Here is a 16509-nt window from a genome sequence, read left to right on the forward strand (position 1 = left end):
ACATATAGTCACACAGCAGTATGCACCCTGGCAGCTATCTTCATTATCCAAACAATTTATAATTGCAGCTCTTGCTTTTGTTGATAACATTGTTTGAGAAAATATTTAAACTTAGCTGTGTACACAGAAAACCACTTTTTGCCCTTTCCTGGGTTCTTAGTTTTTTGCATGTTTCAAATTAAATTAAAAAAAAAACACACACACACACAAAAAAAACCACATTTTTTTTAAAATACAAAATGCAGTTTTGAATGAGGATTTAACTTATTGCAGGAAAAAAGTTATCCAAACCTTTCCTAGCCATGTGTTAATATATGCTCATATTTTTCAAGGTGTTTTGACTTGGATGTGAGTGCTGCCAGTTATAACTTTATACTCTATACTTTATAAGGTATTCTAGTGTAGTCTGTGTTTCTGAGATATGTGTGCGTGTTACCTTCTTAACATAACACAGCCGATACATCAGATATATATAAAACTCAAGCTGAAAGAAAAACAAATAGTTAAAAGTCATTACATCAAATAAATGTTGGATTCTGTTAAATTGATTTCAGTTCAAAGAGTATTTTTTATTACTTATAGCCTCTACAAAATATTACTTTTTTTTTTTTTTTTTACTTACAACCACATTTTAAATAGATTGAACATTTAAAAACATCAGCTTGCTTTTAAGGATACTGTTTCCATCAACAAGCAGAAACAGATTTTCAATTATTTTTAATAACATATCTCACAACAGTAAAGTGTATTATCTAAACACAGTGCTCACCGGGGTCGTTAAATTCTTGTACTTCACAACCTGCAGTCGAAGTTTAGACCCATTGAGAAAAAATTTACGATCATTTTCTGATGCTAGCACGATGTTTTTGGCTGCCACTGCTGTCGGCATGAGGGCAAAAGCCTGAAGGAAAAACAAACAAACACTGACACACTGCGCTCACAAAATACGTAATAACTAAATGTTAGTTAGGTCGTCTTAGAAAAGACATTTAGAATCCCATTAAAATGAAGGTAATAATCCAGCCCAATGCAAATTCATGGCCTGGTGCTTACCATGCGCGCCTGTGGTATAACGTAGATCGTATCGTCGTAATAATCAAATATGTGTGGAGTGAGCAGATCGGCGATGTCCTCCTCTTCATAACAGCCATCACGATACTTAGGCAGGTTGCTTATTAACAGCACCTTGTAATTAAGCGAAACAAGCTGTGCAAAAGAAAAGAATAAAGTCAGAGTTTTAGATTAGTTTACAATTGAAGAAATTCCGGACAGAAATCTCAAAAAGGCAAAACATTCAGTTAGAAACTGTGCCTCACTTTGAGCACTGTCTACAACTATGAACACAATGAGGTACATCAGAATAAAATACTGAGTACAAAATGTTTCTGATGCTGATTTTGGTTTGACTTCTTTTTTTCTTTTTCTTTTACACAGTACAGCTCAACCTTGACTCACTGATAAAAAAAAGGCAGTAAGAGTCAGCTATGAAAGTACTTTTCATTCATTTAAGGTGGATCCTTAAAGAGTGATAACTGATTCACAAAAGGAAATGTGTAAACAGCACTATTGCGCTTTTCAAACTCAGGAAGGAAAAACTGTTTCTGTAGTAAAATATTTAGTATACACATCCAGAAATGCATACACTATTATATATTGTACATATATTTATTAGTTTCAGGTTGGCCATTCTTGTATTTTGCTCGTTTGTGTTGTTGTGTTTGCACATCTCTGTTGCTTGTGGGGCTCGCACACAAGAATTTCACTCGCATGTGCTGTGCCAGTGTGCCTGCACATGTGATGTGACAATAAAAGTGATTTGATTTGATTTGATAGTAGACTGCTTAAAAAGAAAAGCTGGGCTTCTATTAATTTGTGAGGAACTTTCATCTCTTATGCTTCTTAAAAGGTTCTTTAGTTTTAAAACAACTTGCTGAGGTATTCAAGCCCCCTACTTAAACCCCTATTTTTTTAAGCACTCAAAACCACCATGTCCTGGATGATTGTGCATATAATTTGAACATTCCAAATTAGCTTTTTAATAACAGACTTTTTTTTTGCCTGTCCCGTTTGGCTCTTTTGCCATCAGAATTATTGTCTAAAGGCGAGGAAAGATGCCCAACGGATTTACTTTACCAAATTGACCATCCCAGCCTTGCCGTAATGGTCCATTTGATTCACCTTTTATTGTTTATTTTATTTTCATTTGCTGAATACGGGACAGACTTTACTGGGGGAAAGAAGGGGAGAAAGAAAGAGGGAAAGAGAAACAGCTGAGAAGAGGGACGGGGGAGAAGGGCAAAAAACAAAAACCAACAGAATAAGCTGAGAGAGGAAAAAAAAATGCATCTATCGATCACCTGGATCACCTGTTGAGAAAGAAAAAAGAAAACAAGCAGAAGAGAACAAGAGTAATAGAATAAACAACATCACAATGATATATGGGAATATGACAGTAAATACTAAATATTAAACATTATTGTGCAGCACGTAAGATCAACAGAACACAGTGTGCTTTGAGGTAGGAGCCAAAAAGGGTGTAGTTTGTGGGTGTGATCACCCGTGTGTACACCTGTGAGCATGGACGCGCTTGTTTTTTAAAGGTTCCTTCATGTAATGATCTGCTAGAGGGTGTGGGGGGGCCACTGCCCCGTCCTCCAGGGCATGAAGCAGGTATGGAGGAGATCAAAACTCCAGACATCCAGAGGCCCCCAGAACACAAGAGACCAAGGAAGACCAACAGAGGGGCAGCCGCGCCACTGTCCCAGTAAGAGCTGAGGAGAGTCCCAGATGAGGGCTCACTCAGCAGCCGCGGAGCAGAAGCCAGGGGGAGTTGCAGTGATGCGCCCGTGAGCTCAGCCGGCAGCCAGCCGTGCCTGAGTGACCGATCCCCAGGCCGAGGGGCCGGGGGCACTCCACCTCCGGAGTGGCCCAAGCGAGCCCCAGGCTCCAGGCCCCAATAAGCGGCCGCCAAGGAGTGAGCCGGTGTGTACCTGGACGCCCATCCCCGGACACAAAGAACCACCAACGCACCGATGTCTGAGGGAGTCCGCCACCGGCAGGGGAAGTGGTGGTGGGTGGAGATAAGCCTCCAAACCTTGGAGGGCCTGAGATGTCCCCAGAGAGGTGGTGTCTGATACCCGACCTGACATATAGACACAGACATACAGGCACACACAGATACAAACATCCATTCCCACCCTCATGCTCTCATATGCACTTACTCCACACTCAACCAACGTGGAGACAGACATAAAGAGACGTTGTACACACGATCACACTCCCCAAGCGTACTCTACAAACCGGGTCTAGGTACCCTTGCCCCTGGTGGGGGGGAACTGCACCCAGACCCAGGTGGTGTTACCCTTTTCCCTGCGGTGGGGAGAGGCAGACCGCCCCGACTCCACAGCAGCAGGGAGGCCCCACACTCCAGACCACAGTCGGACGGCCAATTCCTCCTCCTAGCCCCCCCGCTCCAGCAGGTCGCAGAGAACGGGGGTGAGAGAAGACTCCAAACCTCCCTCCACCCGCTCATTGTAGTGTTGATGCAGCAGGTAAGCGCATAGCCCCTCCTGTTAGCCCTCAATGTCTATGTGTATTTAAAATTGAGAGGTGGGCAACGACGCCAGGGGTGAGGTGTACAGACTTTTAATATGTGTTAGTATACAAGATAATTTTTCGCCATCTTACAATGCTGTGATTGCAGCCATTCTCCAACTCTCTGTGAATGGTACTCATGACCATTGATCAATGGGTTTTGATCAGTGAGTTTTGATCAGTGGTTGTTGATCAATGGTCATGAGAATTTGCATAATTAAAATTAAGGGACTGACTTCCCAGCCCATTGTTCTTTCAGTGGGCTGGTTTCAGTCATTATGCAAATGTACTGTTTATAAGATTTGGGGAAACCTGCAGTCAGCTGAGACTGAAAAAGTCACTTGGATGAGTGACGAAACGTTTCTCCCACAAAACGCTACGTCCAGATGAACAGAATCAACTTTTGGAGATACACGATAATTATTTTGTTTTGGTACTAAATTGGTAACCATGCTTTGTGTAATTCTATTAGTGTATGTAAATCTCTGTTATTGCGACATACCTACTGAATTTTTAACATTTTTCTACATTTACACCTACTTGAGTGTCACCTGACAATGAGATATAACCCAACTATAAACTTTTAAAACAAACTGAACTATTTCAGATCAAAACTTAACCACTTTGACAAAGCATGTTTTTCTTACAGGTATAATTTAAGTGTTTTTTTAATGTTACCTGTTTACGGGGAAGCCTGACTGTCTTGAGACAACCTGTAAAGTGCAGAGCAAAAGAAAAACAGAAAATAATTATAAAATAGAAAATATCTTCACACTGGGAAATCTTTCATACAGATCTTTGGGGATTTCTTACGGATTTTTTCTGGACATAGTTGCTTTTCTATCAGTTCCTCAAATGTTGGGTGGGTAGGAGCGACCGGCTGATCCTTTGAGATCTTCTTTGCAGTCACAGAGACTTAGAATAAAGGAAATGTAGTTAAGTTAAATAGTGGTAGTTTAGATAGGATGCAAATTACCCAGCTGATTTAAATAAAAATCTGAAAACTGTTCTCGTCATGAAGCACAGTCTTTAGCTTTTGATTCCGTCCAACATCCTGCTGTCAAAGATACTCCACACTTGAAGGTGTTTTCTGTCCACTTACCTTTGTCCTTTGTAACCGTTTCTACACTTTCAACTCTTTGCTTTGCCTCCACAGAAATCTCAGGTGATTTTCCTGCAGTCTGCTGTTGTGTTTCTTCTTGTAGAGCAGAATCTGAGCTCTGTTCGGTCTGTTCTGAAGCTTTGAGTGAATCTTCTGGACTTTTGATGACAGTTTGTGGTTTCTGAGGTGGATCAGTGGGTTTTGGTGGCGATGTATTTGGCTTGGTCTCAGCTGCACTAGTTGGTAGTTGATTCTCACTCGATATAGTTGGTGACGTCTGATTATCTTTGCCGTCAGTAGAAGTTTCAACTTCTGTGTGGTCCTCCCTTTCAGAAGCTGATGATTTTCGTGCTTCACCTTTAGGCCCCATCGCAGATTCATGAATCTTTGTTTCAGGTTTCTTGTGTTTTGTGTCTACATCAGGCTTATCCTCTGACGTTGTTGATTTAGAATGATCCACTTTTTCTTTTTTCAGAGTTCCTGCTGATTTAGATTTCTGCGTCGTTGAGGCCGTTTCTGCTTTGGAAGTCAAGACTTTTGGCTCACCATCAACTGCAGCACCTTTAATTGGTTCAACAGCCTTCATAGTATTGGCTGTATTTTTAGGTGCCACCACAGCTTCTTTAGCACCGGTTTGAGACCCTTTGGGTTTACGTTTTCCTTTCAAATCACTGGTGTTAGGCTGCTTTTCGGGACTCTTCGTAGATTTACTCTTAGATTTTTCGAGGCTTGAAGCTGCTTCTTCAGCCTTATCACCAGTTTTTACAGTTTTAGCTTTTTGCTCAGCTGAGATGTTTTTCGCTTTGGAAACCGAGACTTTTGCTGTAGTTTCCAGTTGAGTTTTTCTGGTTTTCTTGGATGCAATTTCCTGTAAACAAAGATAATTTTGGATTAATCAGATTACTGATCATTTTGCCACAGAAGAGCAGTGATGTTAATATTTGTATTTCTCAAGGGAAAACAAAGTTACCTTTTCATTAACAACACTGACAGTTACTTCTTTTATGTCAAAGTTCTTTAAGCTCTTCAGTTTCTCAGCATCTTCCTGTTTCTCGAAACACACAACTGCCTGGGTGTGCACAAACACACACACACACACACACACACACACACACACACACACACACACACACACACACATTAATTTGGATTACTACCAAAACTTTTACGTTACTACATTCACACTAAAAATCATATATGAGCACTTGTCAGTAGCTTACAAGTATTTGATGACAAGTTTGAGTTTTCCAAGCAAACTACAAGCAACGGTGGCAACTTGCAAGCAACCAATGCGATTCCAAGGATGTTTTTAGTGCAATGTGTATATATAGATTAAAAAAATGCATAATGCAAAGCAGCAAAATAAAAACAAAATACATTGTGTATGCTTTCATAGGATTAGACTTAGCAGAAACTTTCTGACATTGTGATGTCTATATAAAAGCTCAGTATAATCCAAAGTAGCCATGAATGTGAGGGCTGCAAGACCACAGAAGAAAAGTAAGGATAACCAACTGACTTTAAACCGCATGATGAATGCATGACTATAACTAATGAATGGACAGTACATTTATAGAGAATTGTAGCTACGGTGCATAAATATCTATCTTAGATTGCAGAAGCAAACCAGGAGACACATTTTCTCTAGATTCACAAGCAGGTCAATGAACTCATCCATCTATAACAGTGAGCAAATTTCAGTGTACATACCTGTAATCTTGACCTAAACAAAACAACTGACTTGGTTTTTCCAAATTTCTCCACAGCAGAAATCACTTCACTGTGAGAGAGACTACTGACAATCCCTTGTAGCCTCACCATGGTTGGAGGGGAAGATTTAGCAGCCTGTGGAAACACAGCGAAGAAAAATATGAACAAACCAAATGCAGATTTCATCATGACAATTTGACTCAAAGTTTGTGCTTGTATAAATTTGTGCTGAAGGATTTAATCTTGCTTTTGTGGCATCAACAATCACGTCACTGTCACCTGTCACTGACCACATAAATTGTCCAAAACTGTCCATTCATGAAAAAAGGCATCATGTGAAGTCACCTTGGTCTTCTCTGTGCTAGGCCTCCCTTTAACTGATTCTGGAGATGCAGAACGTGAGGACGATGATGTTGATGGGGACGACTTCAGCTTGGCTAGCTCAGCCAGCAGGGCAGGAGCCAAAGTTTTGACGACAGTCTCCAGGTCAGACTGTTTTGATAAGGACTGGAGAGCTAAAAGACCACAGGTACAAAAGAGATTCACACTTTGGTTGGTCCCAAGTCTCAAAAATCATCTACTGCTTCTGAAAGTTTTATAATCGTAGAAAAAACTATACTGACATTTTCTGGTGGTACTGGTCTTTATTTATAATTTGCATTAGTATAGTTAATGTTATGAGGGGGGTTGACAAGTGAACATAACTTTGATTTTAGAAAAACCAATGAGTACATACCAAAACCCCCCCCCAAAAAACCCCAAATACCATGAAGCAATTTTCCAACCTGATGTTTCCAGCAGTTTCTTTGCCAAGATCTTCGAGCTGCTCGACTTATTTCGCATAGGAGATGACCTCTTTGCCAACGACCGCCTCTCCCAGCTTCTCCTCGGTGGTGAACGTTTCTCATCTCTTCTTTTCGGCAAGGATCGCCTCTCACGGCTCCTTGAGCGTGATCGATATCGTGAAGAGGAAGGACAGTCATACCATGAGGAGTCAGAATGAGACCGGGACCTGAAAAAAGTATTAATCAAAGAACTTAATGACTCAAAAATAAAAATAAAACATCTCAAAGCACACACCACCATGGATACAAAAGGTAAATACTGTCCACCAATTAAGTGTGTTTAAGTTTACATTATTAAATAAATTACATTTCGCCCTCTCCACTGGAGAGCTAAATCTTCTTGATTGATCCTAGTTCTCAAAATGTATGTTGGACAGACCTGCGATTACGTCTGGAGCTGTAGGGAGATCGTGATCGGCTTCTGTGTCTCTCCCTTCGGGGGCTACGTGATCGAGAACGGGAATGACTAATTCGTCTGTCCCTCCTACGCTCCGACTCATGGCGGCGACGTGAGCTGCCGGAGCGGAAGCGGAAGCGGGAACGGCAACTTCGACTATCTCTTCTTCGCTCCGAGTCACAATTAGTGCGGGGGCTGCGAGAGCGGCTACTTGGCCGATTTCTTCTTCGCTCCGAGTCACGATGAGTGCGGGGGCTGCGAGAGCGGGAACGGCTACTTTGCCTGTCCCTGCTACGCTCCGAGTCACGATGGCTCCGGGGGCTGCAGGAACGGGAACGACTCTCATGTCTGGTTTTCTTCTGGGAAGTCTCACCAGAAGTTGAGGGAGAGGGCTTGGCACCTGATGCACTAACAATTGCATATAAAAAGAAAGGCACATGTTAAATCAAAGAAAATGAAAGCCTCCAATGCTGCAGGCTTTCGCCAGATGACTTCAAATGAAGATATTTACCCTGGCAGTGATGCAATTTCACCGTTCCATTCTGGGTATCTGTGGAAAAACACAGATACATTTTTGTCAGATGTTGCAAGGTAGAATTTATTCAGCTTCATAACAATTTAGGTTAGGGAAAATGGCTCATGGTAAATGCTGCAAATCATTAAGGTGCTTTAAATTAAAAAAATACAAATGAACAGTTCTTAGGGAGCTATCCTAGCATTACAACCCCGGCATCATTTTGGCACACCCATGGTTGTGCTGCCCCAAAGATATCGGTTCATAATCACGAAGTACAGAGAAGAAAGATTGACCGCTTTCGCAGAAGTTTGCAGTTCTCGATGTGAAGGCTGGTATTCTGGTGGGAGACCCAATCCTAGTGGTCACAACAAAAAACAAACATTTAGACAAGGTTTATTATTATCAGGAGCAACGTTTGTCATTGACATCACTTGCTGATAAAAGGTCACTAAACTTTGCAGTGGCCTTAAAAAAAATTCTTAAAATATTAACAGTTAGTCCTTCACTGAACGCAGAAGCATTATAACATTAGCCAGGAGCCTGGATTGTATTTAAACCTTCATAGGCCAAAAACCAGGAACAAATAAGCGTGACACATTATACCTTTCCTGGGATAAAATTTTAAAAGTGAAATTATTTAGTATATATAGAAAACACAAGTCAAACATCTGATTACAAACAACCAAAACAAAAGGTCAATTAGACTCTGGATTCTGGACTCTCAGGCTCTTCTTATGGCATCAAACTTTCCCGAAGCTCCAAGAAGGTCGTCTCAGGAGAGGCCAAGTTTGGATTAGGACAAAATGCCGATGACGATCACAGTTGGAGTAGCGACAGGAAGATGACGTTGAAATAGACCAGAAGAGGAAGGCGCTGTTTCTTTGACGAGGAGCTCAAATGTGAAATTTGGTGCAGCGAAGGAAGGCCGATCCATAAAGAGAGATTCAACAACAAATCAAATCAAATCTGGTGCTTGTGTAGCTCATGACTGGGCGCAGCGGGTGCTTATGTTTGTGGTAGTAAATGATGTTGCCTTTTGGGACACAGAAACACTAACTTAAAAAGAAAGTATGAGTTAAAAAAAAAAGAAGAAGCGAGTATTACACAAAAACAAGGTGCCTACTAATGTGAAATAAAGGACAAAACACACTATTCTTAACTCTAATGACAAAAGACAAAAAGGGGAACTTTTACATTCAGCAACAGTTCCAGAAAAAGCAAAGCTGAATGTGCACTGTGGAACAGCAGCCCAAGAACAGAGACAAATGAAAAAACAGCCGTCTTCCAACATTTTCTGATGCACAGGCTCGTCAGGTTTGCAGGTTTCTCCTCATCACGTCATCTGAGGCCTTGGTTCCATTGTTAGCAAAAGCCTTGAATGTCTTCGCATCAGTTTATGTCAATTTAAAAGAGATTAAATCTATCAATTGCAAGTACAGACCACTGAAGATTCTGAAGGTCTCTTATTAGTAGTGTTTTTCAATTACAATATCTGATAGACATATAGTTAAGTTTAGTCTGCACTGTAATCCTTCAGAAATTCTGGTACAGAATACTGAATTGCAGAAATATGTGAAAAATTTGTCCAAATGTTTGCAAGCCAAGTTGGTAGTCTTCCTATAGTCACCATCATGCAGGAATAGTGAACAAAACAAACAAATAAACTTTAAAGTAGCATACATGAAGTTTTTCCCAAACCAAAGTCCTATAATTCGATCCAAAATCAAATAAAAAACAAAACAAAAAACATTGCATGTCAAATAAATAAAAACCGACAGAAAGCAAAAACATCGAACAATCTTCCACTTACCTTCATCAGAGTACATTCCTTGTTACATAGAGAGCAGGTATGAGGAAAGACCCTAGGTGAAGTGGCAGTGTAGTCTTGCATCTGGGCCAGCACTGGGATATTCCCTGTCACTTCTACCTTTGCTGGAAGCTGCTTGGTGGAAGCGGGCTGCGGTATATGAATGAAATTCACGAGGTTCTGCATTAGCGGCGAGAGACCCGGAGGAACGGGCATCATGAGCCCTGGCATGAGGGACGGCTGTGGAACTGGCTTTGCAGCCGAAAAAACTTGAGACTGCAAAGCTTGTCCCATATGCACAGCTGGCTGATTCTGCATCTGCTGCAACCCAATCGGCAGGTTAGGTACCTGGGCCGTCTGCTGCTGCTGCTTCAGTTGCTGCTGTTGTATCTGCTGCTGCTGCTTTAATTGTTGTTGCGTCTGCTGCTGCTCCAGTTGCTGCTGTTGCGTCTGCTGCTGCTGCGTCTGCTTCAGTTGTTGCGTCTGCTGCTTCAGTTGTTGCGTCTGCTGCTGCATCTGCTGCTGCTCCGTCTGCTGCTGCTGCGTCTGCTGCTGCTTTGACTGTTGTTGCTTCAACTGTTGCTGCATCTGCTGCTTTGGTGGTGGTTGTTGCATTGTCTGTTTCACCTGTTGCTGTTGTACCTGCTTCTGCTGCATTTGCTGTTTGTTCATCTGCTCAGAAACATTTGATACTTGCCCGTGAGTCTTACTCTTTTCTTTGATGTGACTGTCGCTGCTGCTGCTGCCAATGAGTACAAGGCCAGGTCGACTTGGATGCACACTACGAACTATATTAGGAGTTAGTTGGCTTTTTGATGCTGACTGGCGATCTGGCTCTGGATTTTTCAATGGAAGGGTTTTAGTGACTTCTGCTTTAAGAGGTCTTAAGTCTGTGTCTGTCTTTGGCAGAGAGAAACCTTTGAAGATTTCTTGAGAAGGCTGGTTTGGTTGTGTTGGCAGTTGTTGAGCTGGACCACTACTTCGCATTGAGCCATGACTGGTAAAAGAGCTGCCTTGATCACGGGAAGAAACCAAGGTGCTGTTTTTCACCTCTGTCATACTTTTTTGCAGTGGTTCTCGACTGTGACCGCTACTATCATAGGAGCCCATCAGCAGCGTACCTCCACTTCCACCACTACTGGCTCCACTGCTGCTTCTTCCAATTTCATCCCCAAAGCTCCCAGTATATTTTCCAGTATGTCCATAATCAATCACTTTACTTGATTGGACAATAGGTGACAATTCATCCTGACGCATCCCTTCCCCTCTTGAAGTACTCAACCTTTCCCTTCCACTCATACTTGTGGTGGAATGAGGATCATAGTAGGATTTTGATGGATCTGCTGTTGCAGATCTCTTTGCCTTTTCCATGCGGATTTGTCGTAAGATAAAAGGCAGGTTGTCAGGAGTCATCTGATCTTCGGGATATGAGATCAGATGTTCCAGGTCCTCTTTTTCAAGTCCAAACTGCATAAGGATGTTCACAGCTGTTTCTGAAGTGTACTTGGGACGAGTAGACTCTGCAGAACCCACAGGTTTGTCTGGCACTGGGTAGTCATAATCACCTAAGCCTGGAATTGATTGCACATTGCGCTCTCTTTCATTCGAGGCATTAAACCTACTGTCGCCAGTGCTTTGATAGCTCAATGAAGCAGATGATGAACAGTATTTAGACGAATCATCCTCAGTTTCCCGTTTGTATCTTGGCAACCAGTCCATGGAGCTAGTGCTACTTGCAACATCAGGAGGTCTTTGAGAGTTTGAGGACAACATGTAGGAAGTCACATCTTTGCCTGAAGAATCATACTCATCTCTTTGAGTGCTGGTAAAACGACTGCTCTTGTCTACAGGCTGATTTCTCACCTCCTCTCTGGCTCTGCTTATATGCATGTCTATGGACCTCTTTATGTCCTCTTCCATTGAAGTCTTACTCCCTTCTGGCCTGTAGCTCATTATTCCCCCAGATTTTGCAGGAGTCGCAGATGAAACTCCAGAAGAGCTAAAGCTGGACCCAGGCCCAAGATGAGGAGATGTCTTATGAGAGTCTCTCTCTGCCTGCATACTGGACTGTCCATAGCGCCCCTGGGCTGAACTTTGATTCCCAGAGGCATAGGGGTTATATAAGGGATGGGACATGGTGTTAGCAACCTTCAGAAGGTTCAGTAGACTGATGGCTGCAGCTGTCGGGCAGGGGGGTGTTGTGGGTATAAATGGGGCGTGTGTGTTGGTTCGACCACCAACAGCAACAGCATTATTTATCTGTGTCAAAGTAAGGTGGGCGTTCAGCTGAGCCAGCCGCAAGCATGCAGCTTGCTGTCCGATCAGTAAAAAGCTCCCTGGGAGCCCACCCAGAAGGGGGCTCTGTTGGGGCCCTGGTGCAGGAGAAGGGGTGTAACGCTTCGATGGCAATGGAAAGCTGGGAAGTTCAAAATAAAGAAAACAAAGAAAAAAGGTTAATGAGTTGTACTGGGCCTCAGAATCTTGGAAAGATGAAATCCATCGTCTGGGAGGCCGCTTCTTAATTTGCAGACTCTGCTTTCCAAAGATTCCTTCATTCATACGGATTCATTCTGTCAGTATCATATCTTATCATGGAAACAAAAGCATCAAAAACAGAGACACACAGAAAACAAGGCATTTTAACAATAGAGACACAGGAGACAACAACAACAAAATAGAAAGGAGGTGTTAATCTTAGAAGAATAAGGTTAATAGATCTTCCAAAGCAGCTTATCTTATCCTCCTCTATCCTTTTCATGTCCCTGATCTGTGGATAGACATGGAACATACACGCTAGTCGTCCAACATCTAGATGTTTCTAACAAGACCCATGATTAGTGCCCAACAAGGTCGAACTAAAGTCAATCTGTAACACGAATTTTCTCCTGAAACATTATGTTATAAAATAAAGACTGAAACACCAATACGAGCATACACAATATTGAATTGCAACCCAAAAAACTGATACGTTTTCATCTCTTTGCCTGTTTTGCCAGAGGCTTCAGTTCCACAATTCACAATAAAGCGTATGCACACAACTTTGAAGGTTTGGTAGTTTTATTATGATGACCTCCAAGTCCAGTGGTGGTGTGCTGAGTAGGCAGCATTCAGAAAAGAGACGACGTATGGCTTGGAAAGTTGGTGAAGGAAGCTGGATCTGCCGTTGACTTTCTGGTAATGACAGCACACAGATGGACCTCAACTGGTGCTGCCATAAGTCATGAATGCATGCTCCTGCCCCCTAAACATGATCGCAATAAATCAAAAGAGCATGCTCAGCGGCAGGATTTTGGCATAGAGGAGCTCATGAAGATCTTCTGTTTCCTCAGGGGACAAGATTGGACTCCTTCGCTCATTTTGAATTGCAGGAGATAAGGAACTAAAGTTGAGTACCATTACTGATGCTCTGTTGTCCGCTTGTGCTTAATTTAACTGGTTACATTAGCCCTCTGCACTTTAAGTGACTTTAGTGTCACTGTAAAATCATTTTGAACTGTGGAATAATTCAATCAATCTGTACGCTGTCTGTACAGACATTGTACCTGATCATTATGCAAGTACTTTTGACAAACTAAGTTTTCACATATGCAACAGGTTATGTTCTGAAAAGTGCAGTAAAAGCGTCCCAACAATTCTTACATCAAACACAGCAACAGTGAGAGAAAGAATCGTTATTGCTTTTCATTCATGACAATTTTAGTAGTTGGGTCAAAAATCTTTGCAAACCTCCAAAGAAAACTAGTTGGTAAAAGTGCAGCTACGAACTACTGAACATTTGCGGTTTGCTCCGTTCGTGCTACGATGGCTCTCTAATTTTAGGGACAAATTGTTATCTAGTGCAAAACTCATCAATGATGACATCAATGATGACATCAATGGCAAAATCAGAGACAATGACAATATTTGGAGGCCAAAAGTGAACACAACAGATTTCCCTCCCTGTGACTGTTTTTTGTTTTTGTTGTATTGCTTGTGTTAGCTATGTTATGCTGAAAAGTAATTTAAGAGAAAGTGAATTGCACAGATACACACACCTACCAGATGTAAAGAAGAATAAAGTAATAGGAGAAAAGAAGGAAATAAATAAATGTTTTAAAAAATATAGATTTTTAAGTGATAATATAGAACAACACAACTAACCAACAGCTCAGCTGCAGACAACATGATTACATCTTTGACTACATTGCAGCAGTCTTTATACTGCCTTTAAGTAAGCACCTGCAGCAGTGGATAGGTGCTTTTTGCTCACTGCACATCAATGGTATGGGAGCAAGTTAATGACAGGCGATCTTTTCTATAGTTCCATCTTAATGTCTAATGCCAGGCCACTGATCACCAATTAGTGATGTTTCGGTCGCGAACGAAACAGCTCTTACGAGTGTAGGTAGTTCCACTCTCAGTAGCACAGGAACAGAGCAGGAGGGAGAGACAGAGAGCCAGGGACAACATCACATTAGAAAGGTATAGTAATCATCCACAACTATTTTCAGTTGCAGATGACAAAGGATTCAGAAAGTTTATTCATGCAGGCCCATATGACAGAGAATGTGCATCTTCTTTTTTTTTTCCATATTATAATTTATATTTAATTGTGTTGTGGTTTGCAGTGTTTTGTGTTGTTTCACTTTAAATTTGTAAAAGGAAAAAGCTGAAAATTTAAATAGTTAAAAGTTGAACTGTGAATAGTTGGTTTTTGTATTATATTATTTATTTATTACATTTTATGTGGAGTGAATAAATAAAAGTATATTTATGGTGGCTCCTACAGACAAAGCACGTACGAACTCCAAAACACGTACGAACTCCAAAACGTGTACAAACTCCAAAACACGTACAAACCCCGAAGCACATACCAATTCCAAAGCACGTACAAACTCCAAAAAGCACGTACAAACTCTGAAGCACGTACAAACTCCAAAACACGTAAAAAAGACAGCAGAATGCTAGGTGCAGTGTTGAGCTTTTGTTACCTAGTGGCTACACAAGCCAGGAAGTAACAATAACAGGAAGTAACAATTGTGTATAAATACACAGACAATACACATATGCTTTCAATTGTGTTATTTAAGTGATCTAGGTAGCTCTGTTTTGGAAGCTCAGTTAATGCTAGAAATGTGTTTTGGAGTTTGTACGTGCTTTGTCTCTAGGGGCCACCGTATATATTTATATATAAACATATAAATAAAACCATTTTTTTACATTAGTAATTCTTTTGTGCATAATTTTATATTATTGTTAATAATAAATTAATTAAAGCAACAAAACAACCTGAAAGAGCTGGTTGGGAGCCGAAAAAGCTGGATCTTTTTAGTGAGCCGAGCTGAATTTTTCTAGATAATATTCACAAAGGTAGGACGGTTTGCCACTTAATTTCGTGTGCGCAGAAACAGCGGGTAAGATGGTTTGTCAGGTAGGATGGATTCCCAGGACACCGGTTCTCCAAAAAGAGATGGAAATCCCACCACTGTAACCAATACCATCACGTCTGGGAAGAGTCTTAAGAGCGGGATTAACGTGCATCACTAAAAGAGAGAAAACTTTAATACAAGCCAGGTCTGTGGAGTGGAGTGGGGGCTTATCATAAGTTTAGGACAAGTGGTTGTTTTTCTCATGTTGTCAGTATTTGTTGTAAATGCTGCCTTTTATGAATGCATTTAAAATGTGTTGTGGCCACTGAGTTAAATCCGGCAGATTGAGCAAAATCTGTGCAGCAGTGAGATATGAGACGAGCCCATAAATCCACCACTAAAGCAACACTCCTCCAGGCCCGTTTACAAACTACCACCACAGGTCGACAAACAGCGGGTACAAGGAAAAGCTGATCGCTTACAGGGTTTTGTTTTTTGTTTGTTTTTTTAAAAACAACAACTCGGTGTACATACCGTGCTTTATATGTATGTAATCCCTTTGTTCTGATGTTCTCAAATATATCCTCTCGAAGAACTTCTTGCAACCTACAGCTTTGCTAAGGGAAAAGAAACGCTAGCCACGTGACCCAGCGCAAAGTGTTCCGTTTCGATGGGCTGCCTTCAAAATAAAAGTACGAACAGAAACGACAACTTTCAAGATACTGTAGTAATTCCACTAACGCATTCCGTGCATATTATTATTATTATTATTATTATTATTATTATTATTATCAGGGATAAGCACTTTCAATTTTTTATTTACGTTTTAGAAAAATACAACTGCAAGTTTTAAATATGTTATTGAGTGTGTTATTTTTATTGTTACAACCATATTATTAACCATGTATACTTCAGTTTCAGTGAGACAGATTTTGAAAAGTTTCGTTACATCTTTCTCTGTAATGGATTATGGTGACTGCAGGATAAGTGTACTATAGTTAATTTTTCACACGATGGCGCTCTTTCTATAGGAAAACAATTCCTATATTAATGTCCTTGATGATGATCAGTTATTTTTTTTTTTTTTTTACCACTATAACACAGCCTGAATTTTAATACACGTGTTTATGTGAAATGTGTCTTACACCCCATCACCAATTCTGCACAGATTAATTTTACATTATAAAAA

At 41.1% G+C, this 16509-nt stretch overlaps 2 protein-coding genes across 4 annotated transcripts in view; both read right to left on the bottom strand.

Moving 5' to 3' along the window:
- Positions 1-16509, bottom strand: part of LOC146674180 (uncharacterized) — an 83705-nt gene that overhangs the window by 28260 nt on the left and 38936 nt on the right. For 2 of the 3 annotated variants that reach the window (XM_085394617.1, XM_085394601.1), the window contains exons 2-15: positions 9976-12388; positions 8459-8520; positions 8160-8198; positions 7631-8056; positions 7192-7418; positions 6752-6921; positions 6407-6541; positions 5667-5765; positions 4697-5564; positions 4408-4509; positions 4273-4307; positions 1054-1206; positions 770-901; positions 437-484 (exon numbers count right to left, since the gene is read on the bottom strand). In XM_085394617.1, coding sequence (XP_085250743.1) covers positions 437-484; positions 770-901; positions 1054-1206; positions 4273-4307; positions 4408-4509; positions 4697-5564; positions 5667-5765; positions 6407-6541; positions 6752-6921; positions 7192-7418; positions 7631-8056; positions 8160-8198; positions 8459-8520; positions 9976-12388 — 4909 coding nt within the window. The remainder of the gene's footprint in view (positions 1-436; positions 485-769; positions 902-1053; positions 1207-4272; positions 4308-4407; positions 4510-4696; positions 5565-5666; positions 5766-6406; positions 6542-6751; positions 6922-7191; positions 7419-7630; positions 8057-8159; positions 8199-8458; positions 8521-9975; positions 12389-16509) is intronic. The other variant, XM_085394609.1, reaches the window with a different exon arrangement.
- On the bottom strand, positions 1217-4266 carry LOC146674181 (uncharacterized). Its single transcript, XM_085394859.1, has one exon. The coding sequence runs from the start codon at positions 3185-3187 to the stop codon at positions 2474-2476; it is 714 nt and encodes a 237-aa protein (XP_085250985.1). The 5' UTR covers positions 3188-4266; the 3' UTR covers positions 1217-2473.

This window comes from Rhamphochromis longiceps, linkage group LG3, assembly GCF_057381845.1.
Source record: "Rhamphochromis longiceps isolate RC_006_pf linkage group LG3, R_longiceps_female_GT1.1, whole genome shotgun sequence".
Taxonomy (NCBI): Eukaryota; Metazoa; Chordata; class Actinopteri; order Cichliformes; family Cichlidae; genus Rhamphochromis; species Rhamphochromis longiceps.

Bases quoted from the DNA above. Each gene is read 5' to 3' on its own strand.
- LOC146674181 (XM_085394859.1), bottom strand. From the start codon at position 3,187: ATGTTTGTATCTGTGTGTGCCTGTATGTCTGTGTCTATATGTCAGGTC.